Source organism: Carcharodon carcharias, chromosome 10 (genome assembly GCF_017639515.1).
Source record: "Carcharodon carcharias isolate sCarCar2 chromosome 10, sCarCar2.pri, whole genome shotgun sequence".
In the NCBI taxonomy this organism is placed as follows: Eukaryota; Metazoa; Chordata; class Chondrichthyes; order Lamniformes; family Lamnidae; genus Carcharodon; species Carcharodon carcharias.
The window spans coordinates 33,780,300-33,804,450 of record NC_054476.1 but is presented as its reverse complement, the minus strand read 5'-3'; the positions used below and the strand labels follow the sequence as shown (position 1 = coordinate 33,804,450).

Below are 24,151 nucleotides of genomic sequence, written 5' to 3'. Positions count from 1 at the left end.
GAATGAGAGTTGATAATGAGGGGGTCTTTGTGCTCTGATCTGCAAAACTGGGCCAATATCTCTATGAATGGAGGTTAGCCTTTTAACCAGGGCATTTTAGAATCAGCCTATTTCTTTCTCCACCTGAAAGCTGCCCTCAAAGTCCCAACCTAGCTTGAGTGAAAATGCCACCAGCTGGCCCTGCTAGGATGGAGGCATGATAACAACATTGGGAATTATTGCCTTCATGATGAAAATCCAGTCCTATGAATCTTGATTGTAATCTTCATTGACTAAAAAGATGTTCTCTACATAGAGGAAATCTTTTATACATGATGTTATGAATATGTAATTTCATGATTCATATACTTTAGTCTGGGAGTTGAAATTTTTAAATGTAAGACTAATGGAAACATTTGGTTTGAGAAGCTGGTAAACAGACCTAAATTAATTGCAATTTAAAGAGTGGCCTAAGTTTGTTTAATAAAATCATAGTTGGAAGCATGAAAACATTAAACAATTGTGACCCTACTCTAGAGGCAGAATTTTGTCCTTGGCCGGCGGGAGTGGGCTGGGGTGGCTGGGAAGCTGACCGCCGCCGGTCAGTGAAAATTCATCGTGATTTCACGATGGTGGACCAATCAAGGCCCACCCAACGTGAAACGTGAGCGGCAGCAATGAGGGCTCCCTGTGTGGGGAGGGGGGAGAGGGTGAGACGGCCGAGCACGAACTTCACATGAGTGAGCGCTGCATAATCTCCATGAGGCACAGGGCTGCCTCAGGGAGATGAAGAGATATAACAAAAAATAATAAAGAAAATAAAAATGTAATGAAACATGTCCCCTCATGTGACTGTCACATGAGCAGGACATGTTATTAATGAAAAATTAAAATTTTTATTTTATTTTTATTTGCTTTTGGAAACCTCATCCCATAAGGTTTCCAAAAAAATGCAAAGGCTGCTTGGCCTTTTCGCCTGCCTGCTAACTGTAAGGTTGGATGGGCAGCAAAAAGTTTACATTGGTTGATGACTTAATGGCCTTAACAGGCCTTTTAATTGTTGGTGGGTGCGCTGCCAACTCCAGCAGTGTGCCCGCCAATCAAACTATCACACGACTGTATGTTGATATCAGCATACATGGCCGACGTCAATGCGCGTTATTTCCCACTCAAGCGGGTTGGGTGTGCGCCTGCCCGCTGAGCAAAGATTTCTGCCCTAGGTTTTGTTATGGAGATGGGATGTCAACAGTTGCCTTAATCGGGGCTTAGGCTTACATTGTTCATGGAATTTCCCCAGGCAAAAGAAGACTTTAAAATCAACTGGTAAACAAGGAAAGGTCTTAAAATATCCATATACTTTTCAGATCAAAGGACAGGTTTAAAGTTGGAGATAATTAGCTTAAATTTCTACCTGGCACATCCCAGGGATGCCACATTGCTGTGGGGATAAATTGCAGGGAGGTATTTTTCATTGTTTTATCTGTGTGATTTCTCACAGAAACAGGCAGTTGAAGTCAGCCTGGAAGTAGCTTTGAAATAGGCAGAGAGAGAATCTTCCCAGAAATATAGACCAGTAGCAGGGGATTATCAGAAACGAAGGGTGTTTCTGATTTGGAAGCACTAAGCATGAATATCGTAAGGCCCATGCTTGAGCTGGGGGTGTCCACACTCAAAGTGTTTAAGGAGAGTTGGAAGGTTAGACTAGCCAGGTGCTGGTTGAAGGATCCCAAGAAAATTCATACCTGGAAGAATAGCAGGAACACTAAGGAGAATCAAGGTGAATTGCTGAGAGCTGTGGCACACCTTGGTTTGGTCCCATGAGAAATGAATGAACCCTCAACATTCTGTAAAGTATGGGTAACTCTCAGGTGGAAATAAAGGTAGAATAAGTTCTGTGTTGTTGAGATTTTCACCCTTATAGCATAAGTGTTTATGAAATTATAATTAAGTTAGTAATATTTGTTTTTTTTTTGTTTCTTGTACTTTTGTTTAAATGTGGAATCTTGTGATATAATTTGGGAGTTGGAATTTCTTTTTTAAAAGTTATGGGTTTCTAATGAGATCATAACAATAAATGATAACCCTTCAGTACATTTACTATTTATTATTAACTAATTTTTTTTTGCAGTAGTTTGACATAGGAGGTATGGTAGCACAGTATCACAGCCTTGTCTCTGCCTCTGAACCAGAAACTCTGGGTTCAAGTCCCACTCCAGGATTTGATGGCCAGGGGATATATGTTCATAATGCAGTCAAACAGGTTGAGATCAGCTTGTAATTCCTTTCAACATATCTCACTGGCAGGTGGTAGGAATGGGAAAGATTCAGCCATGTGATGGAAAGGAAATTGGAGCCTCTACCATCACTATTCATAGATGTGGACTGCAACATGCATGTAAAGGTGTATGCTGCCAGGGCAACTTAAACTCCCTGGGGACTCAGTTAGCTGGATGGCCAATGTGGATCAGATTGGTACCAGCAGCATTCGGTTCTCTAGTGAGTTAAACCATTTCTTGCTGTTATGGGGATCATGTGACTGTACAGACGACTCACCCCTAAGTACGGGGAATCTTAGGGGTGGGGCTTGCTAGATTTGGTCTTGGTTCAAGCATGTAGCCTCATCTGGAGTCTGTAAATAAAGTTTGCGGTTTCTTACAAGAAACCCACCCTGCACTCCAAGTTTATTACAATTGGTTACGAGCACTGAAGCAGCACCTTGCCTCACAACTGTATTTTGATTTTTAAAAGAACAAAAGAAGTATAATCACCAGCAATGCCTCTGTCTGGCAGAATTGACCTGTACGACTCTTCCATTGAGGACTGGAGCCAATACACTGAGCAATTAGATTTCTACTTTGTAGCTAATGAAATAATGGCAGAGGAGAAAAAGAAGGTAATTCTCTTGCGTCTGCAGGAGCAAAACATATAGCCTAATCTGTAATTTGATGTCTCCAAAAGCGCCAAATTCCAGGTCCTTCGCCAAGCTCTTAGACCTCACAAAAGGACATTTTCAGCCTAATCCCTAGGTGATCATGCAAAAATTCAAGTTTAACTCTTGAGTGAGGGTCCCCTGTGAGTCAATCGCAAAGTACATCACGAACACAGTTAATGGAGCACTGTGACTTCGGTAAAACTTTAAACAACATGTTGCAAGATTATTTCTTTGTGGCATAAATGACAACACCATTCAGCACCGTTTGCTTGCAGAAGTTGATATGGACCTGAAGCTCACCATGGAGATAGTGCTAGCAATGGAGAATGCTGAGAGGGACTCACAGGCTTTGCAGAGTGTGCAACATGGTGCCGTTCTGCAGCTAGGGTGGGAATCTGATACCGAGCATGGTGTGAAGATTAGGGAGGCTACTGTGAAGCGACTCACGGTCCCTTCCATTAGAAAAGCAAAAAGAAATGCTTGAAGCAGCTCACCTGTAACCCAGAAGTTAAAATGTTACCGTTGTGGGGGGAAATCATGCACCTGAAATCTGTAGATTTAAAGAGGCAGAATTCCATTACTGCCACAAAAAAGGATATGTTGTTAAACAGTAGAGGACTAGATCAAGGCAGCCATTTGAACAGCAGGTCAAGTTAAATGAAGTGCATGATATAGATGAGCCAGAAGTTACTGAGGCTGATATTTATTCTCTACACAATCTGAAGGCCAGGAAAACTGAACCAATCACTGTTACTGTGGAAATTATGGTTTTATCTAATGCATAGTACACCTTTAAGAAGAATGTTATAAAGGTAGATCACATGATTTTGTGTAGCCAATAGTGGAGTAGCGTGGGCTAACTCTGTAGTTAATTAGCAGTTAGTTGGCAGTCAGTAGTACCCAAGTGAGCAGCAGAAGTATGTAGACAAAGTTTGGTGTAGAAACACACGTGTAGCTGCTGAATATCTTGTAAATAAACAGAATGTGTCCCACCTAAGAAGTGTCTGCAGAACTACTCTATCTAAAGTACCCACACAGTCACCCCACAACAAGCGTGCAAGTGTGACTCACAAGCCACCATAAACTGGTGATGAGGATAAAATGAGGTTAAAACGGAGACCCAACAAAGCTGCGACAAGGAGAAGGAAAAAGTGAGGATAGAAGAAAGATACACCGAACTAGCGTCGAGAGTAAAATCACGAAGCAAATCAAAAGAAGCTAAATTGGGCTGTACATCACACGGTAATTGTAAGTAGAATTTCCAAAATCGTCAAAGTAATTCCCTCACAGAATGCGCAATTCAGAACAATTGATCCTTTTGATCCAGCCATGGATGATCGGTCTCATTATATTACTGTTAATGCAGTCTCTGTTCTATTTCCAAGTGAAAGACATTACGGGGCAAAAGAAGAGTTGGGCGATCCTCTTATCAACATTGGGAATAAAGCCTATGGCTTAATTCGAAGTTTGATGGCACCCAGTGCCCCAGATTCAAAACATTTTGATGAATTGGTAGGCCTTGTGATGAGTCATTACCAGCCAAAGCCCTCGGTAACGATGCAATGTTTCAAGTTTAATTCTCGGAATAGAGTCCCCAGGGAGACTGTTGCTTGTTATGTGGCAAGTTTGAAACAGTTAACTGAACATTGCGAATTTGGTACATCTTTAAACGATATGCTCAGAGATAGTTTAGTGTGCAGTGTGAATGAGGACACGATTCAGAAAAGATTGCTGTCTGAAACAAATTTGGATTTTAAGAAGGCGCTAGAGATGGCACTGGCCATGGAAGGCACAGTAAGGGATTTGAAAGTCGTACAGGGAGCTCAAAATCAAGCCGTCCTCCACTTTGGGTGGGAAGCCCCAGCCAAAAAGGGAATGAAAGTACAAGGCTCTGCTGAGAAGTGGGAAACAGCCACCGCAAGCAGAAAAATAAAAAGAATTGACTCAGCAGTGAAAATAAGGACTAATGGCGACAGACATGGAAATAAGCAAACGAGTAATGATTGGCACTTCAAAAAAATCAAATGTTTTTATTGTTATTAAAATGGACACATAATGAAACAGTGCATGGAAAGAATCAGGCAGACTTTCAAACAAAAGAGAAAACCCCATGAGATCTACAGTGTAGAAGAGCCTGAAGCAACAAATTCAGATCTTTATTCTTTATTTAATTTGAAGGTAAGGAAAACAGAACCAATTTATGTAACAGTAAAACTGAATGGCAGACCTATTCGGATGGAAGTAGTTACAGGAGCTTTCACTACTGTAATTGGTAAACACACCTTCGAATACCTGAATTATGGTGAACATAAATTAAATTTGGAAGAAACTGGTGACAAATTAAAAACATGCATGGGAGAAGACATCCAAGTCAAAGGCACAAGTAGAGTTACTGTCCATTACAGAAGCCAATCAGCAAAGCTACCTTAGATGATGGTAGCAGTTGAAGGGCCAAGTCTCCTGGGCCAAAACTGGCTACAGGAGATTAAGTTAAAATGGGCTGAAATTTTCTAGCTAAGAGCAAGTGTGTTACCAGAGCTACTACAAACATATCCCTCAGTCTTCAAGGGTGAACTTGGGAAGATCCAGGGGCTGCAAGCAAAAACTCATGTGGATCCAGAGGCAACCCTGTGATTCATGAAGGTAAGACCAGTACCTTATACACTGCAGGAAAAGATGGACACCGAACTGGACAGATTGGAGAAACTGGGCGTTAGACAACCTGTGCAGTTCTCAGAGCGGGCAGCACCAATTGTCCCCGTTCAAAGCTTTCGAGTTTGTGGAGGCAAAAATTGACAGTAAACAAAGTGGCTAAGCTAGACAGACACCCCGTGCCAAAAATCAAAGACCTGTATGCCAAGCTGGCAGGTGGAATCGCCTACACGAAGTTTGATATGAGTCAAGCTTATCAGCAATTAGAGCTAGAGAAGGCCTCCTAGGAATTTGTCACAATTAATACCCACAAAGGGTTGACCCAAAATACATGATTACCTTTCGGCATCACCTCAGCTTGCGCCACATTCCAGAGAACAATGGAAAATTTACCACAGGGACTGCTCCACATCGTGGTTTATTTAGATGATGTTCTGGTGATAGGATTCACTGAAAAGGAGCATTTGACGAACTTAGAAGAAGTCTTAAAATGTTTCTTGCAGGTTGGAGTGCGTTTAAAAAAGGATAATTGCGTGTTCCAAGTGAGGGAGGTAATCTATTTGGGTCATCGGGTAGACTCACAGGGCTTCCACCCAGTTGAGGAAAAAGTGAGAGCCATAAGAGAGGCACCTGCGCCAAAGAACGCCTCAGAGCTCAAATCATTCTAGGGAATGATCAATTATTATGAGTGGTTCTTCCCCAATTTGTCCACAGAACTGGCACCTCTGTATTCTCTACTTAAGAAGTTGGTTTTGGGAGGTACCCCAGAAAGAAGCTTGCACTAAGGTGAAGCAATTGTTGCACTTGTCTAACCTATTAGTACATTTTGACCAGAGGAAAGAAATGGTGTTGACATGTGATGCACCCCACAACGGAGCAGTGATCTCCCATCAAGGAGACGATGTCACGGAATGGCCTGTAGAATATGTATCAAGAATGCCCACCACAGCAGAAAAGGGATACTCACAGATAGAAAACGAAGGCCTGTCAATCATCTTTGGTGTCAAGAAATTTCCCCAGTACTTACACGGCTGTCATTTTACTGTTGTTTCTGACCACAAATCATTGCTAGGATTGTTCAGTGAGTACAAGGCTAAACCACCCAGAGCCTCAGCGAGAATACAACGTTTTGCCCTTATCCTGGCAGCATATGGTTATGCTTTTGTACATGGCCCTGGAAATCAAATTGCAAACACCGATGCACTGAGTCGTTTACCTTTTCCAGAAAATGATGAAGATGCACCAGTTCCACAAGATCTCACGTTGTTGTTAAATTTCTTCGATTCATCACTGGTATGTACTAGACAAATCAGAGACTAGACAAGCAGGGACCCAGTCTTATCCAAAGTATGAGAACAAGTGCTTCATGGCTGTTTATAAGACGCTGCATCTGACAAAATGAACCGGTACTTTAACAGAAGACATGAAATAACTAGCCAGGATGGTATCTCATTGTGGGGAGCATGAGTGATAGTTCCTCCAAAGGGAAGAAAGTCAATGTTAATTGAACTACATAGTGCACATCCAGGAATATTCCGAATGAAGACCATAGCACACATCTATCAATGGTGGCTTGGAATGGATGGAGAAATAGAGAGCTTAGAGTCATAGAGGTCTACAGCACAGAAAAAGGCCCTTCAGCCCATCAAGTCTGCGCCGGTCAAACAAGTACCTAACTATTCTAATTCCATTTTCCAGCACTAGGCCCATAGCCTTGTATGCCATGGCATCTCAAGTGCACATCCAAATACTTCTTAAATGTTATGAGGGTTTCTGCCTCTACCACCCTTTCAGGAAATGAGTTCCAGAGTCCCACCACCCTCTGGGTGAAAAAATTCTTCCTCACATCCCCTCTAAGCCTCCTGCCCCTTACCTTAAATCTATGTCCCCTGGTTATTGATCCCTCCATCAAGGAGCAAAGTTCCTTCCTGTCTACCCTCATTATGCCCCTCCTAATTTGATACACCTCAATCATGTCCCCCCTCAATCTCCTCTGCTCCAGGGAAAATAACCCCAGTCTATCCAATCTTTCCTCATAACTAAAACTCTCCAGCCCAGGCAACATCCTGGTAAATCTCCTCTTCACTCTCTCTAGTGCAATCACATCCTTCCTATAATGCGGATTCCAGAACTGCACGCAATACTCTAGCTGTTGCCTAACCAGTGTTTTATACAGTTTCAGCATAACCTCCCTGCTCTTATATTCTATGCTAATAAAGGCAAGTATCCCATATGCCTTCTTAACCACATTATCAACCTGTCCTGCTACCTTAAGGGACCGGTGGACATGCACACCAAGGTCCTTCTGATCCTCAGTACTTCCCAGGGTCCTACCATTCATCGTGTATTCCCTTGCCTTGTTTGTCCTGCCCAAGTGCATCACCTCACACTTAACCAGATTAAATTCCATTGGCCACTGATCAGCCCATCTGACCAGCCCATCTATATCCTCCAATAATCTAAGGCTATCCTCCTCACTATTTACCACCCCACCAATTTTCATGTCAACCGTGAACTCACATTCAAGCTTAAATCATTTATATATACCACAAACAGCAAGGGACCCAACACTGATCCCTGTGGAACACCACTGGACACAGGCATCCAGTCACAAAAATACCCCTCGACCATCACCCTCTGCTTAGTGTAGAGAGCTTAGTGAAGAATTGTGTGCAGTGTCAGCAATTGCAAAAGTTACCTTCAACAACTCCATTTGACCCTTGGGAGTGGCCAGGAAGACCATGGGTGCGATGTGGGATCTTTCATAGGAAGAATGTTTCTGCTCATTGTAGATGCCCACTCAAAATGGATGGACATATATGAGGTGAAGTCACCAATGTCTTCTGCTTCAATTGAAAGCTACATCAAAGTTTTGCAATTATTGGAAGTGGTCATATCTGGTAATAGGACAGCATTTACCAGTGCTGAGTTTCTTTGGTTTATCAGCCTCCACAGTATAACTCTTGTGAAAACTTCACTCGACCATCCTTCTTCAAACAGACTTGCTGAAAGAGCAATTCAAACATTCAAGACTGGCATGACAAAGTTAACTGGGGATTCCTTAGCAACCAAGCTAGCATGCTTTCTTTTTCATTGCAGGACCACCCCTCACATGACAACAGGTTTCACATATGCGGAATTATTAATGAAACGTCGTCTCAGGACGAGATTGAGCTTAATAATAGCAAACGTAGGGGTGAAGGTGGAAAGGAGTCAAGGAAGTCAGAAAACTGGAGACAACTGGCATAGTCGTGAGAGGAAATTTACCGTGGGAGAGACGTTATATGTGAAGAACTTTGGAGAAGGACCAAAGTGGTTACCAGGTGAAATAAGTGCAGTGACTGGATCTCTATCTTACCACGTGACGGTGAAAGGCAGAGTCATACTGAGACATGTGGATCATTTGAGGAAGAGAGAGACAAATCATCAAGAAAGGATTCCACCAGGGTTTATAACAGAGTCAACATTTCCTATTGAGAGCTCAGCCTAGTACAGATGTGTCTGAAGTGCTTGTTGTACCTACAAGAGTTGAGGAAACATCTGCAGGTACCCAACAGAGAACCTGATGTTCAGATAACGCCTGAAAATGAGGTTCTTAACAAAGCATCTGAAGTTGTAGAGCTGAGATGTTTTACGCGCCAAAGGAAACCCTCAGAAATACTGAATTTGTAAATTACTTATCAGTGTAAATAATTTGCTAATTTGAAAAGATTGTAATTGCAAATGTAAAAATGTTTTTCTGAGTAAAGGGGGAGTGATGTGTTGATTATGGTTTTATTTGATGTGTAGTATATCTTTAAGAAGAATGTTATCAAGGAAGATCACATGATGTTGTGTAACCAATAGTGGAGTAGAGCGGGCTAACTCCATAATTAGTTAGTAGTTAGTTGGAAGTCAGCAGTCTGCAAGAAGCAGCAGAAGTATGTAGATTGAGTTTGATGTAGAAACACACGTGTGTAGCTGCTGAGCATCTTGTAAATAAACAGAATGTGTTCCACCTAAGAAGTGACTACAGAAATACTCTATCTAATGTACCAACACAGTCACCCCGCAACAAACGTGTAGGTGTGATTCACAGGTCACAACAGTTACACTTCAAGTAAAAGGAAAGCCTCGGCTCATGGAGTTGAAGGAATTGACACAGAGCATCGACCACAGTGGTGGGAGAACACACCTTTAAATACCTCAGAGAAGGTATCCAGCCATTGAGTTTGGAGAAAACCACTGCTCAGTTAAAAACGTATATAGGAGAAGCAACAGGTGAAAGGCATCACCTGTATTATACAGACTACAGACAGCTCAGCTGTCAGTAATTGATGTAACAGGAGGAGGGCCTCACCTTCTGGGCCATGATTGGTTGAAGGAAATCAAACTAAACTGGTCAGAAATTTTTCAGGTAGGACAGAAGGAATTCCAGAGTTGCTGAAAAAGCATGACAGAATATTCCAAGATGAGTTGGAGAAAATCAAAGATCCATGAGCTAAAATATACGTGGACTATTAAGCAACACCCCGATATTTTAAGGCAAGACTTATGCCTTACCCTCTAAAAGAAAAGATAGATAAAGAATGATGTCGTTTGGTTAAGATAGGAACAAAACAGTCACTCCAATTTTCAGAATGGGCAGCACCCATAGTCCATGTGCTAAAACCAATAGCCTCTGCTAGAATTAAAAGATGGAAATTAATTTTGTTGGCATATGAGTACACTTTTATGCATCGTCCAAGTGTGCATATAGCAAATGCAGACGCTGTCATCTCCCTTTGCCAGATAGTATTACACACGTACAAGTACCTCAAGAGGTAGTACTTGCATTGAATTTCCTGGGGTCCTCACCAGTCTGCATGAACCAGATTAAAGGGGGAGGAATATAGCAATTGAAAGTTAAACAATTTCTTTCTGTTATGAGGATCATGTAACTATATGACGAATCAGTGCAGGGAATCTTAGGGGCGGATTTTCTTAGCTTTGGTCTTGGAACAAACATGTAGCCTTATCTGGATTCGGTAAATAAAGTTTACTGTGTCTTACAAGAAACCTGTCCTGCAGTCCAAGTTTATTACAGTTTCATCCCTGTTCCAGCTGGGGTGGATTTCAAGACCTTATTCCTTGCCCTACCGGTAGTGGAGGTCAGGCCTGCCTTTGGACAGAGAGCTCAAGAATGAGTTTGACATGGTTTGAAGAACAAGAAACATGGGAAAAAAAGTTCCCTTGCTGTCTTGGTCATCATTCAGCACTCAACCTAAGAAGTCTTCTCAAGTACTTTCTGTGTTTTTTTCTCTCCTGGTTGCTAGCAAAGCTCTCGGAGCCTCACAAAATTACCCCTCACAGCTCTCTTGATCTTCCCAGTGCATTAGGAGCTGAACTATTGCTGGGAAATGTTCCACAGCTGCAATTTCACTATCAAAGGAAATAACTGTTCCCATATGTGGAGGAGCATTGATTCATAATTTTTTCTGCTTTGAATGATTTGGAATAGAAATCCCAGGCATATTTCTGCAACCTTATTTACTGTGCCAGCTAATTATGAGGCCCACCCTTTCAAGCATAGTAACATGAAGGAGGGAACCTGAATGATATCATCTCTATCCCCAGTTTGAGTAGATAGGATGTTCTGTGTGTATTACAAAATTTTTGTTTTCCAAAATTAATGAATAATGTTCCCAAGAGGTAAACTGGACCTACAATTTTAAAATTGGTTTAAGGAATAGAATCGGAAAAATTCTGTTCTGTTCCATGATTTAATTCATTTTTGAACATTTAAACCTCATGCTGTATGAGTTATAAATGGTTCAGAATGGAATACTTCTCTGCACTTGGCTCCCATTATTAGCTTTGACCACCCATGGGGACAAGGGGAAGTGATGTCTCTTCTCCAGCCTTGAATGAAAGTTGTCCGATGCCTCAGTATCGTCCAGCTGAGACATTAAATCGATACCCCCTCTTCCCTTTCTGGTGGATTTAAAAGATCTCATGGCATTATTTTGAGGAAGAGCAGGAGAGTTCTTTGGAGTGACTTGGGCCAATATTTCTTATCCAACACCATTAAACAGATGGATTGGTGGATGCTTGATGATTGGCTACCACACTCCCTTCACAACAACAGTGATTACACTTCATAAGTAATTCGTTGACTGTAAGGTGTCTTAGGATGTGCTGAGGTTGTGAAAGAGGCTATTTAAGTGTAGGTTCGTTATTTTTTTAGCAGGTGAATTTTCGATTTGCCATGTGCCTTTTCTCCCTGAAAATGTCCATATAGTGCCAGTAGCTTCTAGTCTTTTATTGCAGACCTATGAACAGGGTTGAGGCTACACAGATTCATTCAAATCGATGTCTAACAACTGCCAAAGAGAAAATGTTCCAGCTGAATTTGAAATGTGGCCCCAGAGGTCAAAGGAAAGTAGTTCCTCCACTTCCTGCTTACATTAACTCTCAATATACATGGACCAGTTTTGGTTCCTCATCATGCCACTATCATAAGTAGCCCCTTTCATTCACCACCCATACTCTCTTTATCTGCTCATCACATTATGCACAGGGCTTGCTTACCATCGTCACGACATCCCGGCCCCATACAAGGCTCAAAATCTTGAGTGTGTGGGCAAGGCACACTTAGGTCCAATTGTGCTTTGAGCATCCTTTGCCTCATCCGTTTCCCTTTCTCACAGGTGGAGGAGCTGCAGGCTGACCATTGAGACCAATTCGAGTAGATGCAAGTTTCTGGAGTATCATCTGCAGCCGAAAGGTTAAACATGGACAATTACACAATTATCTTGGCTAGTACCTTGCACACCCGATCATGATCAAGTATAACCTGACTATTCCAACTCATGCCTGATCATTCTGTCACGTTCTAGCCTCCATAACTTTGAAGTCATTGTCAGGAAGGTATAATAATTTCCATAATGTTATTGGAATTTATTGTAAAATAGAGTAATAGTGGGATGTGTCTATTTGTGTGTGTGTGTGAGGGAGAGATTTTATTGGATTAAAGGCAGCTGGTCTGAAGACTTTGATGTAAACATGGGGGAAGTTTAGAATGAAAGGTAAAAGGACATTTGCATTTTTAAATAAACCCGACTATATTGTTTTCAAAGGCGGGGTGAAATGTATCACCGAGCCAGGTGAAGTTCAGAAACAGCGTGTTATTTTCCCCAAAGATTACTGGTAAAACTTAGTGCAATGAGAGGTTTTTATTTTCAGGAAGATAAAGCCCAAAGATATAGGCCAGGATTTTCTGGCCCCCTCGCCGGCGGGACCCAATGCAGGCGAGGCGGTGCCCCAGACAGAAGTCCATTGACTTGCGGCAGGACCGGAAGATCGCGGCAGCAGGCAGGTGCGGAAAATCCCGCCCATAGTGAAACAATAGGAATTTGCATTCAAAGGGGAAAATATGTATAAAGGAGTAAAGGCTGTAAGGGTAGGCATTTTAAGATCTTACAAGTGTGAAAATTCTTCAGCATCTACGTCTCATGCTGCTGTTTTCAAAGAACTGAAGTTAAGAAAACTTACTTTGAATTTGACTGGTTCAGTGCATCATATTTGTTTGCCTGGGTCTTTTAAAATCTCTGTGTCTTACTGTTGCCTTAATAAAAGTGTAACTGGGAGTCAGATTAAGTAGGGTATTTAGAAATTTTCATGGTAGTAATTTGTAGATCTATGCATGTATTTAAAATCATTTATTAATAAATGTTTAATCTAGTTTTGTAAGATCCTATAAGACTTGGTGGTCTTATTACAACTGAATTCAAGGCACGCATCTCAAAAATTGCAAAACCAGTTGTGGCAGTTGTTTCAAGTTTCCCTTTGGGATTTGAAAAACTCAGCATTTACCATTGGCTGTGCCATTAACAGTCATCAAATTCCCTTTTGAAAGTTAGTATTGAATCTGTTTCCTCCACCCAGTCAGGCAGCATCACAACAACTCATCATGTAAAAACACATTTTGCTCATCTTCGTGACCCTTGAAGCAAATCTCTATACCAAGACTCAAATTCATACCATCTCTAATACTTTTGGGAGCAACAAACTAAAGTTAAATACATGAGAAAAAAATTGAATTTGCAAGACGTGTTTTTCTTAAATAAGCTTGTTTACAGTAGGAATGTGCTCATTCAGTCTGAAAAGACACCACAACCTTGAATTAATTAATTGTAACATAATTACCTTCATCCTTCTCCTTCTCCTCTTGGTTAAGATCTGCCACAATATCATCAACATTATCAGGCTGAATATTACACTGTTCCCCCTGTGAAGACATTAGTAAAAATCGGGAAAGGTCTAATTTAGACAGGCATAAAGCACAGCAAAAAAAAAGGCAATTTAAAACAGGCTCTGGTAAATGCAATTCAGTGGCATTTTTAAAAAGATGTTACATCAGTGATTATGCTGCAAAAATACACCTTTCTGATTAACCCTCTCCAATTCTCTGAATGAACGTGACGTGTAATCTTACAAAATGGTTCACTATTTCAATGGCCTTGCTGCATAGGAATTCAAGAGGATGTTTCTTCAAACTGGAGACTGTGGTCTTTAGATGTTCTTGCACTCATGTAGCCGCAAGATTGCAGTTTCAAAACTCCCTCCCGCTGAATTTACTATTATTTTGTAAATCACAGCAGCACTGAAATCCAATTCTCCCATTCTCGGTAGAAAAAAAAATCACCTGCATTGTGACATCTGTGAGCTGCCAAGCAAGAGAGTGTGGCTTCCACTTGCTGACTCGCACTAATCAAAGGCATTCAACTAACTGAGTTCTGTTTTTTGTCATTTTTACTATACTGTTTTGGTACAATTACTCCTCATGATGCTTGCTGCTCAAAGCTACTTATTGTTCTGGAAAGTATAAAGTTACAAAAACATTGGCACCCTAAATAGGGGTACAGCAGCATAGCTAAGTAGGGGTGTAATAGCAAAGTGGTTATGATATTGGGCTAGCAATACAGAAGTAAAATCAGAAAATGCTGGAAAAATTCAGCAGATCAGGCAGCATCTGTGGAGAGAAAAACAGAGCAAGCATTTCAGGTCTGTGGCCTTTCATTAGATTTCCAGCATCTGCAAAATGTAGCTTTTACAGTAATAATGAGGCCTGGATTAATGTTTCAGAGATGTGAGTTCAAATCCCACCATGGCCAAATGAGAAATTTAAATGCAATTAATTAAATAAATCTAGAATAAAAAGCTAGTCTCAATGGTGACCATGTAACTACTGAATTGTCATATATAACCCGTCTGGTTCACACATGTCTTTTAAGGAAGGAAGCCTCTATCTGACTTCAGATCCACAGCAATGTGGTTGACCCTTAATTGCCCTCTGGCAAGCCATTCAGTTACATTCAAGAAGGTAGAATATTCTGATGGTGGTTGCGGGGGGTAGGGGGCAGTAGATGACAGCAATTCTCTGGATTATGGGTGGGCTGAAGAAGTGGATTCTGCCAGAGTCCGGCCCAACCAGCACCTCAATGAGAAATTCGACGGTATTAGTGGATCTCAAGTCCATTACTTCCTCCTCCCGAGCCCCCGTGTTATGGGATTGGGTGTCTGAGGGTACCAAAGCATCCCAACACCAATTTTCAGCAGCTGACAGCTAGCTTCAGCCCACTGAGGACTTTTGAAAGGGCGCACAGAAGAACGTGATCAATCCTGGCCTTTCATTTGGTCCAAAGGTTCTACCAAAGACCTTCTCCCTCTCGTGCCTTTGGATGGGGATGGGCCTTGGGAGCCCCCTGCAGCAGAAGAGCCATGGCCCATTCCAGCTTAGAGGGAGAGTGGTAGGGGGAATTGCGACAGGCATTAATGAAGGGCCCTTGAAAGAGTCGCATGCCCAAATATGCTAACGACCCTAATTGCCCCATTATTTTGTGTTGTCAATTTTCAGTGGATGCATTGGTTGTTACAGAGTCGGGTAAGGGAGTCAGAGTTTCAAGGCATTATTGTCTTAATGGAAACATTTCCCAAATAGATAAAGCAAGCGAGTTTTGTGATAAACTTGCCACACGAATAAGCTGAAGTTCCATAGGTTGCAATCGCTTCATGCTTCAGTCTGCTGATCATAAATTACCAGTATCAGCTGAATGTCGGCTGTGATTTGTTTCTGAATAACCTGAGAAATTCACGTTACCTTTCTTGCAATTCTTTCAATCACAACTCTGGCCACAGGAATGATAGGGCCCCCCTCAGGATCATAGAAGGGACTTTTTGGATGATCCAGGCTAGTTAGTGGTCTAATTCTTTCTTGAGGCTCTGCCCGTTGGTTAGGGGCCTGAGGAAACAGGAAATATTAGAAAATGGTAGTTAACAAATATATACAGTAACTGTTTTGATTCAAGCCAAAATAGAAAAAGTCCTTCAGCAACTACTTGCATCTTCATTTCAGCCATCGTTCACTGTGTAACACTCTTACCTTTGAGCGATGAGGTTGTAGCTTCTAAAGACTTGAGCTCAAAAATCCAAGCTGACTCTCTCAGTGCAGTACTGAGAGTGTGCTACACTGTCGGAGGTGCTGTCTTTCAGTTGAAATCCAAGGCACCATCTGTCCTCTGAAGTGGATGTAAAAGATCCCATGTTTCACAGAAAAGCAGGGGAGTTCTCCCTGGTGTCCTGGCCAATATTTATTGCTCAATTAACATCACTAAGGGGAGAATTTTCTCCCCGTTGGGGGGGGTTTGGGCGGGAATGGTTGCGCGCTGCCATTTTGCATGGGTGGGCCTTGTGTGACGTGCACCTGGAAGCGCTGAGTGTTCCCTGTGCATGTGAAAGAGTGCAGAAATCTCCCTGAGGCACAGAGCTGCCTCAGGGAGATTAGTTTGAATTTTAGAAATTTTAATAAAGGAAAAAAAAATTTAAGACATGTCCCCTCGTATGACAGTGTCACATGAGTTGGGACATGTCAATGAATTTTAACTAAAAAATTTCTTTAATTATAAACCCTTCATGAAACCTCATCTTGCCCGTGGATGAGGTTTCATGAAAAATGCGAAGGCCGCTTAAGGTTGGATGGGCAGCTCAGTTAATGATCTTAATTGGAATCTAAACAGCCTTAATAGGCCTTTGACAGTTCAGTGAGCCTGCAGCTGACACCTCTGCATGCCCACCAACTGAGGATCTGAATGACCTACGGTGATGTTGGGATGCACACCCAACGTCACCATGCATCACTTTACACGTTGGCGAGCGGGGGGAACAGAAGATTCTGGCCTAAAAAGAGATTAATTGGTCATTATCACATTGCTGTTTTGGGGAGGTTGCTTGGTGCAGATTGGTTGCTGTGTTTCCCACATTACAGCAGTGACATCACTTTGAAAGTACTTCATTGGCCGTAAAGCACTTTGGAACATCATGAGGTTATGAAAGGTGTTATAGATGTTCATGTGTATTATATATCATCTTGCAAGGAAATGTCCCAAAAATAGCATAGGCAAGCAAGTGGGAAATGGAAAGCTCTAGCATATGGATAAGTGTGAGACAAATTTGGAGAGGTTTTTGAAAGCAAACAGACAAGTGACAAGCAGAACCCAGCACAACATCTCAATAAGGACAAGAATGAGCTGAATTTATGAGCAGCTACCATTAGTATAGTAGAGGATAAAGACAAACATAGTGGGCGGAATCGTCCCAGGTTTGCACAAAGCACAGTAGCTGGTGGGAAAAGGGATGTTTTACCCACCAACCGCAATGGCGGGCTTTCGTGTTATATTGTCCCTGTCCCGCCTCATTAATTATGCAGCCACAGGAAACACGCCTTCTCGCTGGCGGGCAGCCTCAGATTTGCCTGCCATGCTGTTACCTCACTGCTTCATCACGCAGGGCGCCATATTTAAACTTCAGCCACGGGCACTTCTCAATGCTTATGGCCCAGGACTGCTCCAGTGAAGACATGGCCCCAGCAGCCAAGAAGAGTGCAGGCCCCTGACTCAGCCACACATCCCTGGGGTGCCTTCTAGATGTCCTGGAGGCCTGTCGCGATGTCCTCCACCCAGCTCTGGTCACAAGAAGCCTATCAGTCTCACCACTCCAGCTTGGGAGGCAGTGCCAGAGGTGTTCACTGCCAATGCTGCGCACAAGACATCAGCCATCCAGTGTAGAAAATGGATGAATGATCTCATCCGTACCACCAGGGTAAGGCAACAATCTCATTACTCTAAACTCACACACTCACAAGACCATCACACATTCACTGGCATCTCACTCACTGCTAGCTCAAGGGACATCACCACTCACTCTCTCACACACACACCCTCACACCTCCATCTGGCCTCATCTCCTCTGGAGACTGCCTCTTCAGCCCACACCATCTAGAGGCCACGTGCACAGATGAACATGTGACCCCACACACACTCTGGGATACCTCATTTCCCCAGTACAGTCCTCATCCTGCAGCTTCTTCCTTTGCCTGAGGCCACTTCCTCCCTTTCCCCAAGCAAGGCCTAACCCTGCAGCCATTGAAAAGCTACCCCAGCCTTACAGCTGGTCTGGTAGTTAGAGACCTGCCTGTGAGCCCCACTAAAAGTGATGTGACGCTGCCTGAAAAGCCCGGCACTGATGACCGCAAGTGCTGTCCAAAGCACAGTCGACAAACAAACCTCGAAGTTCTGAGCGAAGTTCAGCTCGCCAGATGCACATCGCTCATGTACAGTTGTAAAATGCCAATGTGCTGGATGACGCAGTGTGGGAGAATAAGTTGCTAAAGTATTGAAATTAGGTTCCTGACATATGGCGGCAGGAATTGTGGTCTGCCATTGACAGATGGAGCGGACAATTGCAAACTGGTTTCACGACAGCATGAAATTAACTTTTGGCCTTCTCACCATATTGTCCCCCCCACTCCTCCTCCCCACCACCACCCACCCCCCTGCCTCCCCCTCCACCCAACCCCCGCCACTCACCAATGTCAACAAGGCCAGAAAATTCTGGCCTGTGTTTTAAGAATGGAACATACATGCAGGGAGATTAAGTGTCCTGGATGAACAGTAGAAGGAATTGAAAGAGAAGATAAGATGCCTGAAGTCAACCTGCTGGGAAAGCAGTGGAGCTTTATACTGGACAGCAGTAATGGGAACGTGACACTGCCCATTTAGTTGTGGGAAGGATTTTGAGTGAATTGTAATTTGTTAAAAGGTGGAGTCAGGGAGGCTAGTGAGAAATGTGCTAAAGAAATCAAGCCTAAAGTTGCTGACAGCAAAGTCAGTTCATGGCGAGATCCTGCTTTGAGGAAGTGACATCCAAAATAGAAATCCCTGCAAATATCCTATTCCTATACTCCAACCAACATATGATCCAGCACTGGATGAGCAGACATTTCCTCCAGTTGAATATTGGGAAGTCCAAAGCTACAAGCTGTTCCCTAGCTGACTCCATCCCTATCCCTAGCAAATATCTAAGGCTGAACCAGACTATTCACAAGCTTGGTATCATGTTTGACCCTGAGATAAGCTTCTGACCACATATCCATGCATTTACCAAGAGTGCCTAATTTCAATTCTGTAACATTGCCCAATTCCACCCCTACCTCAGCTCATCTGTTGCTGAAACCCTCATCACTGCCTTTGTTACCTCTAAACTTTAACTTGCACCAAGTCCCATTCACCCTTCATCCTTGTGCTCACTGACCTACATTGCAGCACACTCTGGAATCAAACAAAGAGCAGGTTATATTAGTTAGGGTGGGAACCTGCCGCCGGGTGTAGCATGAAGACCAGGAGGTAACCGTGAAGTGGGACGCGGTCCCTACTGCAAGAAAAAAAAAAAGAAATACTGAAAGCAGATCACCAGTAATTCAGAAATTAAAATGTTACTGATGTGGGCTAATCTATTACCGGAAACCTGCAGATTTAAAGAGGCAGAGTGACACTACTATCACAAAAAAGGACATGCCATAAAGCAATGAAGGTTGAGATCAAGATAGCCATTTAGACAGCCGGCTATGTTGAATGAAATGCACCATATAGATGAACCAGAAGCAGCTGAGACTGATATCTATTCCCAAGACAATCTTAAGGCCAGGAAAACTGAACCAATCATCATTACTCTTCAAGTAAATGGAAAACCTCTAGTCATGGAGGTTGACACAGGAGCATTGACCACACCTTGGGAGAACACACCTTTAAATACCTCAGAGAAGTTTCCCAGCCATTGAGTTTGGAGCAAACCACAGCTCAGCTAAAAACATATACTGGAGAGGTAATACAGTTGAAAGACATCACCTCTGTATCTGTATCCTACAGGCAACAGACAGCCCAAATGCCAGTAATTATTGTAACAGGTGAAGGACCTAGCCTTCTGGGCTGTGATTGGTTGAAAGAAATTAAACTCAACTGGTCAGAAATTTTTCAAGTCAGAACAGGAGGAATTCCTGAATTGTTAAAAAAAGCATGACAAAGTATTCCGAGATGGGTTGGGAAAAATAAAAGGTCTACAAGCTAAAATATACGTAGATTCTGAAGCAAGACCTGGGTTTTTTAAAGCAAGATCTATGCCTTATGCCCTGAAGGAGAAGGTAGATATAAGACTGTGCCATTTGGAGAAGTCAGGAATAATCCAGCCAGTCCAATTTTCAGAATGGGCAGCGCCCATAGTCCCTGTGATGAAACCAGATCAAAGCATTTGCATCTCCGGGGATTACAATTTAACTGTAAACAAGGCTGCTAAATTAGACAAATACCCAGTCCCAAGGATTGAAGATCTGTACGTTAAATTTGCAGGAGGAAGATCCTACACTAAACTGGACATGAGCCATGCATACCAACAGCGAGAGCTGAACAACACATCAAGAGGATATGTCATCATAAACACGCACAAAGGCCTGTACTAATATACAAGCCTACCCTTTGGTGTGTCATCTCGCTTGTGCTATTTTCCAAAGAACCATGGAAAGCCTACGACAAGGACTTCCTGAGTTATGATGTTACTGGACGATGTCCTCTGGCCACAGGATCAACAGAAGAAAAACAGTTGGCCAACCTAGAAGAGGTTCTGAAGAGATTTTTGGAGGTTGACGTACATTTGAAAAAAGAGAAATGCTCTTTCCAAGCAACTGAAGTCGTGTATCTGAGTCATCGAATGGATGCCCAAGGGTTGCACCCATTAGAGGAGAAAGTCAAGACAATCAAGGAAGTGCCCTGTCCTACCAATGTCACTGAGCTCAAGTCTTTTTTGGGCATGGTAAATTATTATAATTGCTTCTTGTCTAATCTATCTGCAGTGTTATCCCGTTACACTTATTATTGAAGAAGAACCACAGATAGTCCTGGAAGGCACAGCAAGAGGAAGCTTTCATAACAGTCATGAAGCTTTTACGCTCGTCTTGTCTGCTAGTACACTATGACCCATCTAAGGAATTAATACTCACTTGTGATGCATGTCCCTATTGAGTGGGAGCAGTATTGTCACACAAGATGGAAGATGGATCTGAAAGACCACTAAGATATATCTCCAGAACCCTCTCTGCAGCTGAGAAGGGTTACACACAAATTGAAAAAGAAGGCTTATTTGGAGTAAAGAAGTTCCATCAATATTTGATTGTTCAACACTTCACTGTAGTGTCAGATCACAAACCACTGTTGGGTTTGTTTAGTGAAGATAGCCTCTGCTAGAATTCAAAGATGGGCTTTAATTTTGTCAACATATGAATACACTTCTATGCACCGTCCAGGTGTGCATATAGCAAATGCAGATGTCCTCAGTCGTTTTCCTTTCCCAGATTGCATTACACATGCTTCAGTGCCTCAAGAAGTTGTACCTGTGTTGAACTGCTGGACTCCTCACTGGTCTGTGCGAAACACGTAAAGAATTGGACAAATCAGGATCCAATTTTATCAAGCGTCCGTGAACGGGTATTGCAAAGATGGTCAAATGCCCAAGTCTCTGAAGAATTAAAATCATTCTATGCCTGTAAATCTGAACTGAGTTTTCAAGATGGTATCTTGTTATGGGGAGCAAAAGTTGTTATCCCTGTGCAAGGAAGAGAACCACTATTGACAGAGCTTCATGGTGCGCATCCTGGTATTTCGAAAATGAAGATGGCTTGTATGAAGTTATATCTGGTGACCAGGTATAGATAGCGATATAGAAAAAATGGTTAAACACTGTCTCCAGTGTCAGCAGCAGCAGAAGTTGCCCATTTCAGCTCCACTGCATCTGTGGGAGTGGCCTGATCGACCCTGGGTTAGATTACATATAGACAGAAAAGCACCGTATCATCCCTCAACCAATGCGTTAGCAGAAAGAGCAGTACAAACCTTTAAAACAGGCATGAAGAAACTAACCGAAGGAATGTTACAAACATGAATTTCAAGGTTTCTTTTCAACTATAGCACCACTCATCATGATGCCACGGGTTCAACACAGTCGGAATTGCTAACGAAATGCCACCTCCATAAATATTGAGTCTAGTGTTCCCTAAATTAGAGGGGAAGGTGGAGAAAATCCAGAGCAGTCAGAAAGTGAATCATGATGTTCACAGTAAAGGCTGAGAAGCTTTTGTGTGAAATTTTGCAGCTGGACCGAGATGGACTACTGGTACAATCGTCGCTAAAACAGGACCTTTGTCATATCTAGTGGAAGTGGAAAACAGGATTGTTAGGAAACACATGGATCATCTCAGAAATAGAGAGACACTCTAACAACCAGTTACTCCACCTGAAATCAAAGTCAAACCTTTGATCCCTGAGGTGCCAGATCGACAAAGAATAGACATACCCGATGTCTCTGTTGAAGTAAGTAATTCAAAACTGCCATTGTCTAAGGATGTCCCTGATGCTGCAGTTCCTGGTCAAGTCGATCCAATGGAAGAATCTCAAGTCGTAGAGTTGCGTCACTCTACCCAACTCAGAAAACTACCTCAAAGACTAAATATATAATTGCATGAACTGTATATATCTGTGTATGATATGGGTTAAGATATTTTTGTAAATAAGAGAGGCAAAACAAAATTAAAGGTGGGGAAATGTAATAATTGTAAGTTGAACCATTTATACTGTTATGGGGATCATGTGACTGTACAGACTAAGCGCAGGTAATCTTAGGGGTGGAGTTTGCTAGCCTTGGTTTTGATTAAAGCATGTAGGTTCATCAGCAGCTACTGTTTCTTACAAGAAAACTACCTGGTACTCCAAGTTTATTACACTTTAGATCACCTCTCCCAACATGTTCTTATGTAGCTCGGTGTCTTTGATAATGATCCTGTAACGTGCCTTGGAATGTTTTACTACATTAAAAGTGTTTTATAAATGCAAGTTGTTATTGTTTGGTTCCACACTAAAGACCACTGATTTTGCTCAAAGCTATGAGAATTGAAGGTAATTCTTGGAAAATCATAAGAAATTGACTGAGGGGAAAAACTGGATGGGTTATTTTTTTTAAGGAGATAGGCCAAGCTGAGAAGTACTAAATGATGTGCCCCAGGATATTATGCTGGGACAGCAACAACTTGCATTTATATGGTGCCTTCAACATAGAAAAACATCACAAGATGCTTACAGAAACATAAATTAGACAAAAATGGACAGCTGGACAAGGAATCAGCTATTAGGATGGCTGACCAAAAGCACAGTCAAAGTAGTAGGTTTTAAAGTGCGTCTTAAAGGAGGAGAAAGATGGGGAGAGGTTGGGAGAGGGCATTCCTATGTATATAACCGAGTCAACTGATGATGCAGTTGCCAGTGGTGGGGGCTGTGTAAGAGTCCAGAGTTGTAAGTTCTCAAAGGGTTATACCAATGGAGGAAGCTACTAAGATAGTGAAGGTTGAGGCCACGAAAGTGAGAATTTAGAATTGGCGTTGTTGGCAGAGAAGGGCTGGGATTTTTCGGCCCCATCGAGGGTGGGACCCATTTTGGGCAAGGCGGCACCCCAGCCAGAAGTCCACTGATTTGCGGCGGGACCAGAAGATCGCGGTAGTGGGCGGGTCGGAAAATCCCGCCCAATGAGACATGTAGCCAAGTGCGTGCAGAGGTGATGGTTGCAAGGTACTTGGTATGGCAAGGGCTGGATAGCCAAATTTTGGGTGAGTTGATGTTTATGGAAGACGGGAGCCTGGCCAGGTGGGCATTGAAATTGTTAACACAAAAGCAAAGTACTGCAGATGCTGGAAGTCAGAAATTAAAACAGAAAAAGCTGGAAAATCTCAGCAGGTCGGGCAGCATCTGTGGGGAGAGAAACAAAGTTAATGGTTTGATAAGCTTTTGTAAGAACTGGCAAAGGTGAGAGGTGTAATAGATTTTAAACACGTTTAGAGGCAGAGAAAGAGGGAGGGATGGAAAGAATAAAGGGAAGGTCTGTGATAGGATGGAAGGCAGGAGAGATTAAATTATTATTGGAATAGTTGAGTCTGGAAGTGACATAAGCATAGATGAGATAAATTTTAACTTACATCTAGCTTCTGAAACAATGCAAAGAGGTCAAATTTGCAGCTGAAGTGAAACCTGGAAGGATAGTGGACTAAGAAAAGACAGCTTGGAGATTACAAATTGAGCTGGATAACATGTCTTTGGATGGTGATACCCACTGAGCCATGGTTGAGACATGGGCATCAGTGATTAGAAATCTGCAAGGTGAAATATAATAAAAATCCAGGCAACCTGAACCATACATTCT

General features: G+C 42.4%; 1 protein-coding gene across 1 annotated transcript in view; it reads right to left on the bottom strand.

The window, feature by feature from the left end:
* Positions 1 to 24,151, bottom strand: part of spon1b (spondin 1b) — a 393,024-nt gene that overhangs the window by 51,093 nt on the left and 317,780 nt on the right. Inside the window, exons 9-11 of the mRNA XM_041197861.1 lie at positions 15,684 to 15,824; positions 13,730 to 13,811; positions 12,113 to 12,295 (exon numbers count right to left, since the gene is read on the bottom strand). Coding sequence (XP_041053795.1) covers positions 12,113 to 12,295; positions 13,730 to 13,811; positions 15,684 to 15,824 — 406 coding nt within the window. The remainder of the gene's footprint in view (positions 1 to 12,112; positions 12,296 to 13,729; positions 13,812 to 15,683; positions 15,825 to 24,151) is intronic.